The sequence below is a fragment of the Oculina patagonica genome, chromosome 2 (assembly GCF_052425735.1).
Source record: "Oculina patagonica isolate OP01 chromosome 2, crgOcupat, whole genome shotgun sequence".
NCBI lineage: Eukaryota > Metazoa > Cnidaria > Anthozoa > Scleractinia > Oculinidae > Oculina > Oculina patagonica.
The window spans coordinates 9562527-9581776 of NC_135759.1; the positions used below are offsets into that span (position 1 = coordinate 9562527).

General features: G+C 36.7%; 2 protein-coding genes and 1 long non-coding RNA gene across 4 annotated transcripts; 1 reads left to right on the plus strand and 2 right to left on the minus strand.

The window, feature by feature from the left end:
- Window positions 1-1023: 1023 nt before the first annotated feature.
- LOC144641772 (uncharacterized) lies at window positions 1024-3278 on the plus strand. Its single transcript, XR_013568619.1, has 2 exons — window positions 1024-1405; window positions 3157-3278. It is a non-coding gene; the product is annotated as an uncharacterized LOC144641772 (long non-coding RNA).
- Window positions 3279-5671: 2393 nt separating this feature from the next.
- On the minus strand, window positions 5672-10115 carry LOC144641773 (urokinase plasminogen activator surface receptor-like). Of its 2 annotated transcripts, none has more exons than XM_078500799.1 (4): window positions 9993-10115; window positions 7046-7201; window positions 6441-6560; window positions 5672-5821 (listed from the first exon to the last, which is right to left on the minus strand). In XM_078500799.1, the coding sequence occupies exons 2-4, from the start codon at window positions 7191-7193 to the stop codon at window positions 5784-5786; spliced, it is 306 nt and encodes a 101-aa protein (XP_078356925.1). In that variant the 5' UTR covers window positions 7194-7201; window positions 9993-10115; the 3' UTR covers window positions 5672-5783. The 2 variants fall into 2 exon arrangements, with proteins under 2 accessions (XP_078356925.1, XP_078356924.1); XM_078500798.1 differs by lacking the exon at window positions 9993-10115 and adding an exon at window positions 8800-8890.
- A 2186-nt stretch (window positions 10116-12301) lies between these two features.
- On the minus strand, window positions 12302-13414 carry LOC144641775 (uncharacterized). The gene is made up of 2 exons (XM_078500800.1): window positions 13285-13414; window positions 12302-12675 (listed from the first exon to the last, which is right to left on the minus strand). Exons 1-2 carry the CDS (start codon window positions 13403-13405, stop codon window positions 12416-12418), a joined length of 381 nt encoding a protein of 126 aa, XP_078356926.1. The 5' UTR covers window positions 13406-13414; the 3' UTR covers window positions 12302-12415.
- Between the last annotated feature and the right edge of the window lie 5836 nt (window positions 13415-19250).

A 19250-nucleotide genomic window follows, 5' to 3' on the forward strand; every position in this document is an offset into this window, starting at 1 on the left:
CCTAGTATAGTGTTTCCATGTAGAGTACTCGCCCATGAAGTGCTTGACTCGTATACGACAAACTACTGTCGGTGTTGATTGACGCTATCAAGGAAAAAACCTTCAAATAGCGAAGGATCTTAATAATAACCACGTCTGTCCAAAACGAATGTCCGCAGACTGAAAATTACCGTGCTTGTTCATATTTTTCGTGTTTCACTACAAGCGTTGACAGTTACCGCTGTGATTCCAAAGTTTAAGTTGTTTATGAAGTTCAAAGCCTTAACCCTATTCAGACCGGGCTTTTTTGGACCTTCTCAGACCTTCTCTAACTTCCAGAATATGTAAGCAATCACAATGAAACTTATAGGATGTATTGTACGTCCGAAACTCTTTCGTTTGGTATACGTCACGTGGGATGGTGACGTCACATCACGTGACAATTACATCATGATGTCAAAACAGCCGCCATCTTGGATCCGCCATCTTGGATTTCAAAGTTTTTCCAAAATGCCAGAAAACCACCCAAAATCATTGCAAAGTACTCAAAATGAACAAAAATGTGCTTTAAACCCGTAAAAATGTAAAAATAATGCCATTTAAGTTGATTTTATTAACAGAAACACGCAAAATTACAAATTTGGGAAAACATGCCTGTCAAAATGCCGTTGCCATGGTGATGTCAAGTTCCTGACACATCATCCAACCCTACCAATTTGTTGCCAGATAAATTTTAGGAAAACTCAGAAAGTTTGGCAGCGTTTGGTTAAATCTTAAAAAAGTTATAAAAGTTCAAAGTCAGCGCGGGCCTCAAAAGCCCCCCCACCCCCCCGGTCTGAATAGGGTTAAATATTCTTTGCAGAAAGGTGGGACAAATGACTTTAAAACTATGTCTACAAAGCATGGTGACTTGGTAAAAATGCCACTAACTTGAAAAAAAACTTAAAAAAGAGTTAGGCTCGAACAATTGAAGGATTGAAAACAAACAATATTTAAAACCTAACTCTCACTCAATCATTATCTTCGTCCCGTTTGGGACAAGAGGCTGCAATAATTCTTCGCCATTCACCCCTGCCTCGTGTTTCAGCCGGCAGTTTGCTCCATAAATAAACCTATCTCTTCTAGCTCCTTCATCAATTTGTTCTGCCATGTGGTTTTTGGCCTTCCTCTTTTTATCTTCCCAGATCGGAGACCATCTTTAGCAACTTTTGCTTTCTTTTATTGGGCATCATATTTACAGTCCAAGGTAATCCATTATTATTTGAAACACAAGGCTTTATTAAATTGACATATTTGACCCTTTTTGTGTAGCTGAGAGGAAAAGTGATGAGGTAAACCTGCATGGGGAAAAGAAAAACTCCAAAGAAGTTAAAAGCATCAAGGAGAAGATTCACAAGATGATTTCCGCTGGCATCTAAACTGATCGGTAAGTGGGACAGCTCAGTTGCAAGATAGAGATAGAAAAACAAAATCTAAGTTTATTTCCTTCCTTTTTTCCCTTTATTTCTACTTTTCTTAGCTCTTTTGTTTTGTTGGCTATTTAACTGATTGATTCATTAACTATTTACTTCTCTGCTCATATCTTTATCTGTTTATTCTTTCTGAATCTGTCTAACAATTTACTACATACGCGAGACACTTTGTTGCCTTTTCTCGTTAAGGATAAAGTGGTTGGTTAAATTTCCAATTTTGTTTCCGATATTGCATGCTCGTTTTTAGGTGTCATGGTTCATTAAAGTGAAATGACATGGTTTTTTTTTATTATTTTTTTATTATTTTTTACCGTTAGCAAGGCTGTGCTCTAAGGAAATTTTCTGGGAGCCCTTCGGGCTCCCAACCCTGCCAGGTAGGGTGCCCAGCCCTTCAGGTTGGTCGCCCAAACTAATTAATTATTCAATTAATTAATTATTTAATTTATTAATATTATCATGGTTTAATAAGTTAATAATTAATTTACAATAAATTTAAATCATACAACCAATTAAAATTTGTTGTTGATTTTATTTCACAGCACACTCACTATGAATTGTGAGTCAAAAAAGTGTGAATTCCAGTATGCCTGTCATACGAAACCCATCGAAATTTTCGCGCCAAAACATTAGAATTTCTACCTTTTCGTAAAATTTTTTACCTTATCTAGTTTCATAAAAGAACGCCTGAGAAGTTAGGGCTAAAATCATTAATTGCAAGCTTTTCTTGTTTCATCGGTTTATTTGTCGAGAGTTTAAAAAAAATAAGAAAGTCGCAAGAATATAAGAAAGAACATTTAATTATAAATAGGTTGAGTTTCTATTCTTGTGACGGCTGAAAGAACCGCCATTTGAATGATAATCTGAGCCATGCAATTGGATAAAGAAACGGACTGATTTAAACATGCAGAAATTTATGGAACTGCCAACAATCTTACATTTAAAATCTTTTTTGCAGTTCACAAGGGTTTAATTTCACACACGGCGAAGTGATTGTTACTATTTTTAGCGGCCACTGCATTTTGACAAACTTGTGATATCCGACGAAAATTCCTTTATTAGCGTAAATATCTCCAAAGTTCTATTAATAAATATCGTTGAAATTTCATTTGAAATTACCACAGTAAATCAAGTTGTAAAACAAATAAATTCCATTAAGCTGAATGACAACAACATTTTATCGAGATTTGCTTTAATTAGAGTGCAACAAGTCGTCGCTAAATTAATCTATTCCTTTGTAAACATCTCCAGACGCAGAAATTTGCATGTGTGAAGAATTTCATTTCATGCTAACACTAACTCACTGCGCTTACAAAAACTATTGATATACCAAAATAAATGGGAACTAAACCATCTCGAAGAAAAAAATCAAGATTTTCAACCCAAATTATTATATTTTTTAAAATGTTCGTGCGGTCCGTCACGTGCAAAGTCAAGCTCGTGTTAAATCATGTGGAACGAACTTGACAGCGCCGGCAAGCGTAAACATTTGATTCCGTAATGTGTGGAAGGCTATTTTCCCGTGAAAAACATAATCAATCTGCAAAAACATAATTTTACAGTCAATCTCCTGCTACACTACAGTGTGGAACGGCGAACAAGAGGGCCGGGTGCCCGGCCGGGCGACCAGTTTTATTTTCCGGTCGCCCGAGAGCAAATGTTAGTCGCCTGAGGCGACCGGGCACCGCTAGAGCACAGCCTTGGTTAGGTCATCAGATGGTGGCCCACATTGTTCTGGACAGCAAGTGAATTAAAAAAGACAAACTGCAATGTAGAGAATAGCGGTTAATGTTAAAAGTAATACTGGAATAAACATGTTATTCACGGTGATACTGTTGTTGTAAACTTCAGTCTCCTTCGCATCAGTTATTTGGATTTGCACGCAACACTTCTCTTTATAAACGGCTGCATAAACATAAAACATATTCCCCTCCCCTCGTCGTACATATATGTTATTTGCCGGCCGGGAGGTCCGTATTGGGAAAAAACTGTACCCGAGGTCTTGAGTACCGCCCGAGGCCGCAGGACGAGGGCCGTGCTCAAGACCTCGGGTACAGTTTTTCCCAATACGGACCGACCTAGGCCGGTAAATAACGTTTTTATTTCTTCCCTACTTAAGTTTGTTTGGATTTAAGAAACCGTGAAAAAATCTGTCACAAAATCTTTGTTTGTATACACGCAGATTTGATTTCAATGTCGAGTCCGACTTGATCGACAAGCAAGAGTCAAGCATTTAGCAAGACAAACATTAATCCCGAATAAAATAGCTTCGCTTAAAATGAACCGTACTCAAGAAATGTTCAGCTTAATTTACACTGCAGAAAATCAAGAAAAGTAAATGAAGTCATACTAAAATATAGCACAAATATGCCACAAAACCTAACAGTTTTAAATCGATTTCGGCTTCCCGAATAATTCCCTATAAGCTTAAATGTTTTGAAAAGTCTTGATAGAAGCTTTGCAACTTTGCTAAGCCTATTTTTCTGATTCAAAAATACTCTTTGACCGAAAAGCAGTTTAACAAGCTATTAATACACTTGTATTTAACAAATTGATAATCTCTGCGTTGATTCTTATTCTGATAAACAGTGCCAAACTGAATGAAATGGGTAGCGTCTACGTACGGCACAATATCGTGATAATTAATTTGTCCGTTTTTAATCAAAGAATCTCATTTCCTTGAGTGGTAAATAGTATTCTGTTTAAGCAAAAAGTGACAGATAAACAATGCAGTTTAGCACATAGATAGAGTCTAAAAAACCGAATGAATTTGAAAATCATTGCGAGATGAACAAACAACGGCAAACTGCGAACGGTAAACTACAACTTGATCTTGTTGAGAAATAAATAAATACCTCGCCTTTTGAAGAACTTTGAGGCCTTTAATTCCACTGCTTTTTTGTCCTTTAGCATAACAATGGATGGTGAGGCTATTTTTGTCTTTGGAGAGCAAAACTTTCATGTGTTCGTTAGACTCAAAGATGCAAAATGATTTCGCGCCGTGAGCGGTCCGTATGCGGGGTCCGGATGAGAAAAACCGGACCGCTGGAGCGCGCGCAATTAGCCAATCAGATTAAAGGATTCAGGATTCCGGACCGCTGAGATGCTTGAGAAAAAAATGATTGCCTGTTCGACATAAGGTTTCACATCAAAAGTGTTTTTTTGTATTCGTTTATTTATTCTTTTTCTGTTTTAATAAAACATCGGTTTTTTTATGTCTGATGTAAGGCAAACTTAAAACAAGCGAAGCGGCCTATTGGTTTGCGTTTAACGTGTCCAAAAGGTAGGGTCAGAATTGGAGAAGACTTTTGATTGGTATAGCCAATTTTGTGGGATGATTGACGACTAAGTAATGGTTGCGAGACATCTCAATTAACGGCTGAAAAGGTGACTACCTACATCTGGAAAGAAAATAATTAAACATAAATGTCCAGCGTTCTTTTGTCTTTGTAGTTAATTATATTATTTTGTTTATATTACCTTATTACATGAAATTTTCGCGACACGTTAATTTCGCGATTTTGAGGTGCGCATATTTCGCGACACTTAAATTTCGCGATTTTGCGAAAGTTTGCATTTTGAATCACTTTAATTTAGCGTTTTTGATCAAAGGATCAATAACGTCAAAATTACCAAAAACGCAAGAGCGGGACGAAATCTCGGCAATAGCAACAGAGCATCTCTCACATGGTCTACATGGTCCTAGACCTACATGGTCTAGGTCATGCTTGTACATGAGTTATTGTTCTTGAGTCAATTGGTCGACGACAACATCCATTTGCATTGAAAATTCCTTCCTTCAGTCGTCAGTGTAAACTTATTCTTTCTTGATTACTGACATAATGTCAGTCACTTAATTTTCGCGTCATGTTATGTTCGCGACACTTATTGTTCGCGTTACTTTAATTTCGCGATTTTTTTTGAAATCGCGAAATTCGCGAAATTAACGTGTCGCGAACATTTCATGTAATAAGGTAGTTTTCAAACTGTCCTTGTGTTTTTGTTTTGTTTGTTTGTTTTCAAAATAATATATGTCCAAATTTTAAGGAAAGGACGACACGTTAACTCTGCCAAGCGATGGACAGGACTAGCTGTTAAAAATTACCGAAAGAAGGCATCTACTTCTTAAGAAAAGATTTACAAGAAACGTTTGCAAAAATGCAGTTTGAATACTGGGAATAGAGTGGTGTAATACACTAAGAGACACACGAATAACATTGCTCTTTTAAATGATTTTAATTCCCAAATTCCTTTTACATTTTATTTAACCCACAAAGCACAACTCGTACTCGGATAAACTCTTAGTTGCACAAGTTTCCTTCACAACAGGAAAATTCACACTCGCGGAGAATTCAATGCCTCTGCGGGATGTCCTAAAATTTATAACAAAGCTTTAATTATATTTTACGTCAGATAATATGCAATTAGAAGTAATGGTATAACTATGGTATAATTTTTGCATTAAATGCGATATAACCAAAAAGAAACATTTAATTCCCCTCTAGTCATTCTGAGCCTCAATTTTCTTTAATCAAGTTAAAATATGATGTAAATAATTCCCTTGCATTTTAATGCAGTACAGATGTGCTCCGTTTTCGTTTTTTGCCGCTGATATTATACCGTATTTATTCGATTAAGCGCCCACCTCGAATAAGCGCCCATAAGGTAAGAAAAGTTAATAAGCGCCCATCCCCATCCCCTTCAACCCAAGAGTATTGATTATTATTTCTTCACTTGACCTTAATGACAACGAGATTAAAATTGACTTAGTACTACTAAGAGACTTCCTCGAAGATCGAGTTTTCTTAGTATTTGACAGAAACTTTTGTTGCAAAATACGCTTACTACTTGCTGAAAATGGTGAAAACTTAATAAGCGCCCAGCCTCGAATAAGCGCCCACTTTCAAGGCCCAGAAATTTAATAAGCGCCCAGGGCGCTTAATCGAATAAATACGGTAAGCTAATTTGTCCCCGCAGTGCATTCTTACTTACCTTCACCATCACCCCCGCCATTGCAAAATTCCCCTGAACAGCACTTTATATCACATTCAAATCCATCTCCTTGTTTACAGATTTCACTGTGTCCTGCACAGATTTCGTCTGCCATGCAACCTTTTGGCAAAAAGAATGAATCAATAAATGAAAAAAAAATTAAACCAAACATTATGTCTATAGACAAGATGTTGTTTATGTCGAGGCATGTTCATTTGATTACCCGTTGGGATTCGTCCTAGGTACAAAGTTAAATCAAGACTTAATGGGGGGGGGGGGGGGGGGTGATGCTATGTAAAGGCAAGAAAAATCGCTTAATTCGTCCCTGTGTAGTATCCTATTTAAGCAAAGCTCGTGTCAAAGGTCTTTTATCCTAGGAACTTGCATCGATATTAATGCTTTACATTCATTATTAAAATATTATCACTATTAATAAAATGACATTATTATCCAAAATAGTATCCATTCCACTTAAATACAGTCGACGATAGTTGACTTGTTTTTTTTTTTATCATTTATATAAAAAAATGGTGAGAAGTCTGTTGGCAGTGAAGATCCGATGGGGAGATTAAAAGTCCTTCAAAGTTGTGATCAAAAGCAAACACCTTTTACAAACATGTGAGTCGTTACACCGCCGTTGGTATTTGTGAACCCCACAATGCCGCACTGGTTAAGTCCTGCTGGACATTTGACACGGATTTCGTTCGATGTGCAGTCATCTAAAGATGAATCCGAGCACTGGTAACACTGCATACTGTGAACTTGTTGAGAATATGAAAGAAACAAAATTAATATAGCATAGTTCTTCTGCTCTTTTCCTTTAAATTTCTTAACTTAGAACATTAGAACAAAAGATGCAAAGATCAGAAAAAAACGATCAATGAAAAAAATAGCACTAGCTCTGGTTCCAGTCAAGAGACTAGAGGCAGTAGAACCCGGATAAACACGCAAAAATTCCTGGTCGAATAACTCAATCGTGTGATGTAAACGCAGAAACGTAGCTGAGAACGCAATAAATCCGTAATCATCACAATGAGGCCAGCGTGGTGAAAATTCTTACAGGGAAATATTAAACACTTTGACGAAAAACAAAAACAGATAAAATAAACTAAACAACAACAAACACAATAAATGAACCGCGTCACGCACGGACACATCCTCGGAGACCCAGGGGCAGTTAGTGGGGCAAGGGAAACGCGAAAAAGCGGGTAAAAAATAGTGCGAAACTGCCAGTTACATAAATCAGCATATAAAAGTTCTATTGACTGAAAGTGCCCCTGGGGAAAGATTCTTACCAGACCAGTTCAAAAAGCTCTCTGAATACTGCCTCGTGATTGGGCAGAAAAATCTTTTGTTTTCCCTTTGTATTATTCTGCCCAATCGGCGAACAGCTTGACTGCGGTCCTTTTGTTGTGTTCTCATGCAAACGAAGTATGTACACAAAGCCAGTTCGCTCGCTATATCTGTCTTGCTTTTTAGCGGAGAATTTGCTCGGGAAGGAAACGTTTCGGCTAGTGCCTCCCCTGGTCGAAAACGTCGAAAGTTTGACGGCCATGCCCGCGGAGAAACGGCGGATTCTTCAGATTGTGGTCGATCGCAGGAATCGTAACACTTGAATGCTACTTGCGAGCTATTAAAGTTTGTGTGCGATATGCAGCTTGTTGCACTGCTATAAAAATGGATGTTTTCAGATCTTTTACGGAAAGATTGATGACAGTTTGAGGCGAAACTTTTCCAAACAAGAGTATATTTTTCACGAACAAACCAGGCAGATGTGTCAAGCGGCCGATCGCGACAAGCTACGCGTGCAAAGCGTGCAGCAGCGATTCTAGCACTGGCTTTTGTGTACAAAAGGACCGAAGTCAAGCTGGTCGTCGATTGGGCAGAATAATACAAAGGGAAAACAAAAGATTTTTCTGCCCAATCACGAGGCAGTATTCAGAGAGCTTTTTGAACTGGTCTGGTAAGAATCTTTCCCCAGGGGCACTTTCAGTCAATAGAACTTTTATATGCTGATTTATGTAACTGGCAGTTTCGCGCTATTTTTTACCCGCTTTTTCGCGTTTCTCTTGCCCCACAAACTGCCCCTGGGTCTCCGAGGATGGCACGGACAAAGCCTGACAAAGTTTTTTTGTTTCGTTTTTCGTAATCTTTCATAATCTTTCATCATCCGTACTTCTTTGATCTTGAAAGTATTTCTGTGTATCAGAAACTCATACTTAAAATATCATGTCCCGCCACAGGTCCAAAAGAAAGGATTTTTATAAACCGAAAAAGCACATTGGGAAACAACTGCCTAAAAAGGGAAAGGAATAAATTTTAGACCAAGACTTAAACTCATGTTGTATTTTTTTCTTACTTCTCACAGCTGCGAAACATAGTGCAACCAAAGGAATAACGACAAACTTCATGGTGAACTCGTTGATCGTACCTGTAACAACTTCAGCCAACTGCAAACAATAGTGTTCCGTTTGAAAAAAAAAAAAACGCCACTCTTTTATTGGGTCATGCGTTTAATCAGCTTTCTTTGACAGTAAGTGCTTTCCGAAATTAGCTATCGGGTTTTATACTTGATTAAGTGGCAGCTGCGACTTATAACGCTGTGACTAAATAACGTAAATCAGTTATCGATATGAAAAAGTAAATATTTCCTTTTTTCTCAGTTGTAGGTGGGTGCAAAGTAAATTATCAAACTCTTCAAATATTCTGTATATCTTTTGTATATATCGATAGAAGATCATTTAATATGAGATGAACATTAGCTTAAGCGAAAACAATTTAACATAGGCGCTCGTTAAAAAAAAAAACAATAACAATAAAGCAGAAAAATAAAAAGCGTGATTAGAAATTTGAGACTGCAAACAGGTTAACTTGGTATTAATTATATTAATTAGGTTGGCCATTAAAGCCAGGAAATATTTGATATATTTGATTACTCAAGGACCGATGAACAATAATAATAATAAAAAATAATAATAAACCGCGCTTGCCAAATTTCTTCCATAAAATAAAAAGAACATAAAAGGGCAAATCTTAATCTAAAGCATTTTACATTTCGATGTCTTAGAAAAATATAGTCTAAGACAAATATTGTTGAGACTATTGACCAAATGTTCAATAATTTGGGTACCACAACTCATTTTTAACCCATCATTTCCTTTTCGATGTTGTCAATGGTGCCGTGTTGCAATAAAAGAAAAGATGAATTGTAAACCCATGAAACAACTTGAGGAGGAGCAGTGGGAAATAAAGTATTTTATACCATGCCATAGAAAATACAGCCAATCGGAATACAGGAAAGCCGTTGTATATTCGACGGTATTCAACCCAACCTTCCCATAGTGCGCTGCGACTGTATTCTCGACGAAATTTAGTAAGCGTATTTTCTATGGCATGGTATAAAATATTTACACAACACTTTCTCGTGGTATACTATGGAATATCCCACTTGTCACTTGTATTTTCTTGGCATACACACTCGCCTAAAGGCTCGTGTGTATACCGAGAAAATACAAGTGACTCGAAAGCGTTGCATAACTAGTATTTACCCACTTGTAAATCAAGGCATTCGTAAAAAGAGTGTGATATTCCTTTGCCTCAGCAAGTTTTCTTCTGGATTGAAAGTCTGTCTCTTTTGTTACAGAATGGTCTTTTAAACCAGGCTATCTATGGAATTATTAAAAAAGCATCGCACTTTAATCATCTCTTGTTTCACAACTACGAGATTCGTCCAGCTGCTGTTGGATGGATGATACAAAGATAACCACATTTTATTTTGAAAGGTTTATGTTTGTGATCACTTAAGCTTATTTAATTTGTCGCCAATGGTTTTTCTGCATAACGCGAGTAAATATGAGACAACAATATAAAAAAGAGGTTTAAAAGGACAGTCATTTATTATACTTTTGCAAAGCCTTTAATAATTGTACTACGCAGTTTTATATAGTTTTTGAAACGTTGGAACACAATTTATTCAACAATGAATGAATGAATGGGTAAGAAGGCTAGTTTGAATACAATCTAAAGCACAAGAAGAAATAATAATAATCGACAAAAAAAGTTTGATTAAGTAGAAAAATGATAACACGAGAGTGAAATAACAGAGTGGTTCTTAACCAACACCCACAAGCTAGGGATAAGACCGCATAATATTATATGATCATTTTAATTGGAAGTAAAGATTCCACTTGACGTTTTTTTTGTGCGTGTGTTGCTGGGCGACGGGGCGTATTCTTATTACCTCAAGTTGGCTTGACTGGTTCCAGAGTGCTCTACTCCTCTACTCGTGATTGCCGTTTCGCCAGTTTTATTTATTTTATTATTATTTTTTTAGAGAATGGGAAACTGTTAGAGTGCATGCTCCAGCGAACACTTTCAAGGAACGGCAAATACGTTGAAAAAATAAATAAATAAAAATGACTAAATAAAATATTAAAATCTCTAAAAAAATGTCCTAAAACAACTTTCGAAGGGCAGCCAACTCCGGAACACATTTTTAAAAAAAATGACATTGCTGCAAGGTTTACTTTATTTTGCGTTTATGATAGACAACCTTAGAAGTTTTTCAAGGAACATGAAACTCAGGGATTTTAAAGTGCACTGATCGACTGTAGCCCTGAAAAAATAATAAACTCAGGGATTTGAAAGTGCATTGATCTATTGTAGCCCTGAAAAAATAATGATAAAAAAAAAAATTATGTTTCATGAAATTAGCCTTAAAAATTTTAAAAAAGCTTAACATTGACTTTCCCCCTGATTCACATATTTTCTTGTTTTTCGAAATCACGTGAGTCTCCCTGTTTCTAGTGGTTTCGATAAAGTAAACGCGACATCTGTTAAAAGCATGGTGGTAAAAACTTTCAGTCAACATCCAGAAAGTAGGAAATTTCTTTATCTGAAGTCAAATCTTTAATATACCCTTAATTCCTATAAGTTTTTGTGAAACTTCGCTCAGAAGAAGGCAAACACCCAATATATATAAATACCGTAAAGCATTTTCAGAGAAAATGCGGATATGGGTTTAAATTCGATTTTAAGATCTCATGTTTAGATTAGTCTAAATGCAATCCATGTGTTATAATGGATACGTAATTGAAGTCAAGCTGTTTAAGAATGGGACGTTCAAAATTGGAAGGTGCTCCTACAAAATATAATGGGTCGAGACACCTTAATTTTGAAATTACCCAGAAATTTACCATACAGATATAAGTACATCAAAAAACACTATAGCGGAATTATTAATGTTTATAACGTTATTTTTTGCGCTATATGGCGGACTTTTTTATTAATGTTTTAAGTAAATTTTATGAAATAAGAAGTCATTAATATCCCTCAATAATTTTCGAACTCTTTTCCGCTCTTTATGACATCTTTTAAGTACTCCCCTCTCATTTAATCGACTAAGAGGTATTCAGATGGAAGACTGCTATTTTGTTAAACAAGTTAAAGTTTGTTTTCCTTGATACATATTACCACGCGATGTAAAAAAAAACACACACACTTTATCTTTGCACAAAATTGGAGAGAGGTATGTAAAACGCACCTAATAAAACAGCACCGACCCCTACCACCTTCACATCCTGTAATAAATGCCAGTTCCATGAAGGAACATTGGTGTGTTGCGGACTTCAACCCGTCCTGGTTTTGTTTTTTCAAAATGATGTATTTCGATCTTTTAGGAAAGAACGAAAAATTTTACTCTTCCATGTTATAGAAAAATTGCCAAAAGAAGGTATTTTCTTCTTAAAAAAAGATTATGTTAGTAAATGCTTGCAGGCCCTTTACAAGAACCTTTCGCAAAAATAAATTTTGGATCATAACAGAGTGGTGTAATATAATAAGAGGCACAGGGATAACATCGCTGTTTTAAAAGATTTTAATTCTTAAATCCCTATTACATTTCATTTAACCTACAAAGCACATTTTTAATAACTCGTATATAACAATGTTTCGTGGCGATTCTTTCGGACAAACGATCAGTTGCACAAGCTTCCTTCACAACAGGATAATTCACATTGTCGACCCTTTATGTCGACTCCCTCTTTGCAGTAATTCGAGCAAATATTTTCCGTGGCGCATGCCTTTATATAGGCATAAATATCTCCCTTATGAGCAATCATGGTTCCACAGCGGTTCGCGACCTGCGGGCATTGCAGTTCCTTTTGATGCTCAGTGCAGTCGTCCATCGACAGGGGGCTGGAACAGCTATGGCATAATAACCCGTCTGCGAGATTTACTTAAAAAGAAAATAACACAGTTAAAGAAAAATTTTAATTTGTAACATATAATGTGTCGTACAGAACAAAGCTAGCTACGTTTTTGATATTATTTTTATGTCATTAACAATAATAAAAATAAGAAATCAAAATTTTGCTTTTTAGTTATTCTTAGCCTCACTATTCATTCATTTACTTACAATACAAATTTAACTTTTTTAATTTTATTTTTACAGTGAGGATGCGGCTTGCTTTCGATTGCTGCAGTTGATGAGGTATTTTCAATAGATATAGTTTTCCGATTGATGTAGTCTTGTCAACAAAACCTGGCAGTATTTTTGTCGATTTTGTCGTTCGCAATCCTTGGTAATTTTGTTCGTTTTGTTTTAGTGCCTCTCAGATCGTGGAAGTAATCATGTGCATCAAAAAAAAAAAAAAAAGCCGTGAAACATAACATGACGAATACTATTTAAGAAGCAAAGTGAAAGTGAAAGAAATCAGAGATGCCGGTCTAGCTCCTAGCGCATTTTATAAGCCCAAAACCAACAGCCTTCCAAGCGCAAAAGAAACAAACATGCAAATATCACAGGGAATTGCAATGAAATCTCAAATTGTCATTTGTTTCTTACCTTTCAAAGCTCCAAGTAACAGTGCAACCAAAGGAATAATCATAAACTTCATGGTAGATTGGTTGATCGTACTTGTCACAGCGTAAGTCAACTGCAAGTTCTTGTCCTTTAAAAAAGCCATTTTATCGTGTTTTTCGTTTGATCAGCTTTCCTTGACAATAAGTGCTTTTCGTAATAAGCTATCGGGTTTTGAAATATATTGTTACACGATTAAGTGACAGCTGTCACTCCATAATGACGCTTAAAACATAAAGAAAATCGAGATTCACTATATGAGGTATACATTATTTTTATTTTTTTTTAAATTGTAGGTTGTATTAATTTAAATTATTCAGTTCTTCGAATACTCTGTTTATACTTTGCATGTATTGATGAAAACGACATTTGATTTGATATGATGAACATTAGCCAGGAAAATTTTTATGCAATAAATTGTAACAATGCCTGAGCGAAGGCGTTTAGTTACTAATTTCACATTAGTAAAACAATTAAAACAAAATGAAAAAGGTGATTCAGAATTGAGAGTGATAGCAGGTAAAATAACAATTAATTTGTATTAATCAAATTAATCAGGTTTTCTGTTTAAACAAAAATTTTGAATTAAATAATAAATCGTAGATTAGTGCATTACCTTTATTTAGCGAAAAGTTAACAAATTACCGATGGAAGAAAAAGGCAAAGAAGTAAACAACAAGCACTTACACAGTTCGTCCATTAAATATAGTAAGAGAATAAGAGATTAATTCTTGACCTTAGCAATTTTATTCGATTAATGTCTAAAAAACTATATAAATGGACAAAACTGTTGAGACATTTGGCGGAAATTTCACTTATTTTGATAACACAGTTCATTTTCCTTTTCTGTTCCTCTCCTTCCTCCCCTTCCCTCCCCTCCCCCAATTTAAACATTGTCGTGATGTAAAAAGGAAAATGAAAAAGAAAATCGAGCAGGGGAAAGGGGGGGGGGGGGGGGTCGGGGCGGCGGTGGTTAAAATACGTTTTACCCGCCTGTTTTTTTTTTCCTTGCAATTATTGAACAAGCATTGCACTTTAATTTTCGGTCGCACAAGCACGACACTCGGTTAACTGTTGATGTGAAAACGAATATTGAATTACAATCTTACGTAGCAAAATAAACGCATTTTCTGCTGAAAAGTTAATGTTTACATTCACTTAAGTTCATTTGTTGCCATTTCTTGACTGCATTTTTTTTTTCTTAAAAAAAAAAGGAAACAATATCAACAAAAAAGTTAAAACATGTCAGAAAAAAGAATCACGTATTATACTGTTAGAAAACAAAAAAAAAATGCATTTTGCAGTACCATGTCGATTTTGAATGATAAAAGTCTTAGAAAATAACGAACGAGCAGGAAGGTGAGCTTGAGACCGGATTCTTCAGGAAATCGAGTTATATTATTTTTGGTTGGACATCAATCGAGAACCACAATAATTTAAATCCTATTGTACTGTTTTCTACCCTTTTTAAGGTGGCTCAACTGAATCTTTTAGTGGTGACACCGCTCAAGTTTGAGAATTAACTTCGTCGCCATTAACAATGCTATCGAAAAAATGATCACCACAGTTGTATTTAAAAGATGAAATTTTTCTTATGACCTGTGTTATATTGACATCGGAGTTGCCATAGCGATAAAATTACGTCATTACGTTTTTTACTTTCGATCTTATTCCTCGGCACCAAGAGATTTTTTTTCGAAATCACCCAAAGGAGGTTGTACCACACATGGCTGCTTCGATGTTGGTAAAGTTCGAATAAATTCTATGAGAGCGTTTTCGAAATATTTGGGGCTGAAGTTTTCGGGGCTATAAACACAGTCAAAGACATACTAAAGAGAAAATGGGGTAATATCTAAAGAAAGCGACCCGCCTTTTATTTGCAATTTCATCTTTTAGTAGTTTAATTCCATTTGAAATCGTGGTAAAACAGTGGTGGGGATTGCTTTGGTCGATTGGAAGAAAAAAGAATTTGATGAGCGTGCGTTCCGGTGCTCTTGTTGTCATTTTTTGTTTATAATTTGGTGTATGCCTACAAAAGTGTAGCCTCCTACGCAGACGTTCTTTGGGCTCGTCACGCGTTTCTCCCCCACGAACGTCTGCTCAACCGAGCTGCCACTTCCGTTCGCCGGCGGTTTGCCTTTGTTTTGAAGAAACCAATCAGCATCCGTCTATGGAACTCGACAGACGCAGCTCACCCGCGGGGCAATTTCCGCAAAATGATTCGCGTCGAAAGCTTACACGACTATAAACATTCGTGACATTTGTACATTTACTGTTCTCTATATATAGTCCTCCGACTTATTTTACTTAATTATTACTTGTTTTTGAATGGTACTATATGCTGTATTTCTAGCAGGCGCTTGAAGTTGAATAGAGCCGCAAGTCTGTGGCCTCGGGTCTGCTTGTTTCCTGTTCGTAGATTTTGGCAATCTGTAATTTTCTTTGTGTTTTGCGTGAGCAGTTTGTTTTGGCTGATTTCTGTTTGAAAGACATGTTTGAAGCACTCAAAGTTTTCTTTCTGGAAGGACAAGGTCTGAAACTTTGCGTGAGCTATTGATTACTTGCATTTAATATCTGTGACGGCGTCAGATGCGTTACATCTTATTACGGATGAATATCTGTGACATATTTCTTTTTCGTCCGGCTTTGCCTGACGCGAGCTTTACTTCGAGAAGGCTACATGTTTGTTTTAAAGAGATTTCTGTGCTGTACAACGCGTAAAGCTTATGTTTCCTGCGCTATTTTGATCGAGCGTTTTGTCACTTGAGCGTGATGTTCAGCTTTTGGAGCGTTAAAGGTCAAAGTCCCACTTTCCAGACATTGGAAGACGAGCCATGATTGGCTAACCGCCGGCGAACGGAAGTGGCAGCTCGGTTGAGCAGACGTTCGTGGGGGAGAAACGCGTGACGAGCCCAAAGAACGTCTTCGTAGGAGGCTAACAAAAGTGATAATAAATTAGAAACCGCTTAATGTTTTTTTTTTTACATTTGATTTCCAACCATTACCTGAAAATTTCCGAAGATTTTCAAAATGTTGCCCTAAGGTCATACGAATGTTTCCGAAAATTTTCCGAACTTTTCCAAAAATTTCCGAAGATTATCGAAGATTTCCGAGGAAGATCCGAAGATGTTTCGACTTAACATCGATAAACTTTGCCCCATTACCCATTGAGGCATGGCAAACTTGTCAGCGCGTGATTGGTAATTTCAAACACACCTAAAATAGCTATCGTAATTTTACACACGTCGAGATACTGTTTCCTCGTTGGTTTATATAATAAACTTTTTTTATTACTGCAACGCTAGGCCGTTTCTCGTCATGGTGGCCTGTATTTGATTTCACCACAGCTCATATTTAAAGGGAACCAAATAGATACCAGTGTTTGCTATTGAAATATTGCAGACAGCTGTCTCCTTGCATTTCTGTAATTCACAATATTTGCTTTCTGCTGGCATTTTTTACTTTGTGCGTCTTCACGTCAGGGATCTTCTCGACGTATTTTATTTAAGTGAAAACTTAAGTTCGAAATGGTTTTATAAAGTCTTTACTTGAAAGAAATAGTTAGAGAAATAGTTTTGCAGTTTTGAAGATAGTAGAATCCGCTACAGTGACTAAACTCTACTATTACTTTTTACACCGCTTGACTATAATGTAGATGTTGGCTCGTCCATGTCAGTATTACTGCTTTTTTGGCTTATAGATCAGACAAACGGGGATATTACTATAGAATGATCTCTTTAATTACTTCATCGCCTGTCAAACGATGCCATTGAAGTCGCATCTGATGGCATCTCGACACTTGAAATTAAACTTTTAGCAATATTTTGCAAACAGTTCTGATTTGTTTCTATTAATTCAGTTCTAATCCATAAAAAAGAGACGGGCATCAATACCCCTCCACTTTCAACTATCATTAATAGGGCAAAAACGAAAGAGTCGAACATATCACATGAAAAGGGGACAAAGGAGTCCTTGTTCCCTTTAGGGTTACTTTTTTTAAATTTTTAAAATCACATTCTTTATGACAAGCACTTGTTATTGCTTAAGGGTTTGATTTGCAATATAAATATGTTATTAATTTTTAGACCTATCCGAAGTCGATGTTGACTACGGAACCGAATCCCTATCTCCACATCACAATTGTTATACTTAATGTCGACATTGTGGTGCAATTTCTTCATCAATTTAAAACTTAAAAGCTCTCACCACACCTGTAAGTGCTTGAAGGCCTGGACAACTCAAGACGTGGCAGGTGACATTGTTATAATGTAAAAACAACGGCTCTGTTTGATAAATCTTTTGATCACAAGAAGTGGTAGCAGTTACCGAAGTCATGTCGAACTATACAAAACAGTTGAAGTGGAAAAGTTCGGCAGATGAAATATTGCCAATAAAAACGTTTATTCACATTGCAAACCACGCTTTTATCGGTGACCGATTGTTCACAAGACCTCATTGTTTCTCTTTAAGGTGGCCCGCGGGTATTTATGAGGCTGACAGTTCCCTTTTTTAAGCGCGTTTTAAAGCAAGAAAACGTGAAGCGATTGCTTAGATTTTTGAGAATCAGAAAGAAGAATGCTTAAATTATATCAAATGATTTATGACGATCAAACGCGATTTGTTTAAGTTATGAGCGATTTTTGGAAGCCTTCGTTTTTCATAAAGTGCGATTATTTTTAAAATGCCACTGTGAATTTTTCTATAATTACCCCAAAACGCTGGATCGATGGGGGGGGGGGGGGGGGGGGGGGGGGGGGGGGGGGGGGGGGGGGGGGGGGGGGGGGGGGGGGGGGGATGGATGGATGGATGGATGGATGAAGAAGAGCCAGCCTCATTTCATTATTTCTTAATCTATCGGCTAGTTGTATCATTGCGAAAGATGAATTTATTTGATAAATAATCTGGTGTCTCTCCATTTAATGATTTGAACATCATAATTGGTTTGGTATATATAATAGCCTCTGATTTCTAAGATTTTTCCAATTAAGTCTGCAGAACAGGTCAGCAGTATTGGAATCATAAGGCGCGGATAACAATATGCGAGCCGCACGGTTTTGCAGCTTCTGAAGTTTGTCGGCGAGACTATTACTGCAGCCTCCCCAAACAGTGCTGCAATAGAAAAACTTTGGCTTTACCAAACCATTAAAGATGTTGAAAAGGGTGTGAAATGGTACGAAATTTCTAATACGCTTAATTAAACCTAAGGATGTAGTCTTTACTTGGGAGAAATAGTTAGAGAAATGGTTGTTCAGTTTTGTTGATAGAGGAATCCACCACCGTGACTAGTTTCTATTAGTATATACCACACAAGTGAATAATGCTTTTTGCGCGCGCTGATTGGTTAACTCGGAGGTGATTAGCAAAGAACTATTCAGCTCTGAGCAGCTAAAAAGAAACAAACCGCCTTTGCGCGTCGCTTTGCTTACCGAAAGTGATGTTTTAGTCCGGTAGTTATTCAACTTGTGTGGTATATACTAAAACAATTATTCACCTCAGTGTCGGTGATTGAAGTGGATATTTACCTCCACTTCGGTGAATAATTGTTAACTATTAACGTTCACATCGCTTGACTGTAATGTCAATGTTGACGTTTTTTCCCCATAATATACGAAATGTTACGGATTCTTGTCATGCGAGCTTTTGTCTGCTTTTTTGGCTTATAGACAAAGAGACATATTCCTATAGAATGATCTCGTTTATTACTTCATCGCCTATGAAACGGTGGCATTGAAGTCGGGACTGACGGCATCTCGTCACTGAAAATAACATTTTAAACAATACTTTGCGAGCAGTTCCATAACAGAGACGGACATCTATACCGCTCCATTTTCAACTTACATATATGGGACAAAAACGATAGAGTCAATAATAGCACATAAGAAGAGAACAAAAGAGCCCTTAGTCGCTTTAGGGTAAAGTTTTTGCTGATTCAAATCACATGCTTTTAAACA

Excerpts from the sequence above, each read along its gene's own strand:
- LOC144641773 (XM_078500798.1), bottom strand. The coding sequence starts at position 8,851 with ATGAAGTTTGTCGTTATTCCTTTGGTTGCACTATGTTTCGCAGCTGTG. Across the intron at positions 7,202-8,799 it reads ATGTTTCGCAGCTGTGAGAA|TTCACAGTATGCAGTGTTAC; the intron begins GTAAGAAAAAAA and ends ATTCTCAACAAG. Across the intron at positions 6,561-7,045 it reads GACTCACATGTTTGTAAAAG|GTTGCATGGCAGACGAAATC; the intron begins GTGTTTGCTTTT and ends TTTTGCCAAAAG.
- LOC144641775 (XM_078500800.1), bottom strand. The coding sequence starts at position 13,405 with ATGGCTTTTTTAAAGGACAAGAACTTGCAGTTGACTTACGCTGTGACA. Across the intron at positions 12,676-13,284 it reads GTTACTTGGAGCTTTGAAAG|TAAATCTCGCAGACGGGTTA; the intron begins GTAAGAAACAAA and ends TTTCTTTTTAAG.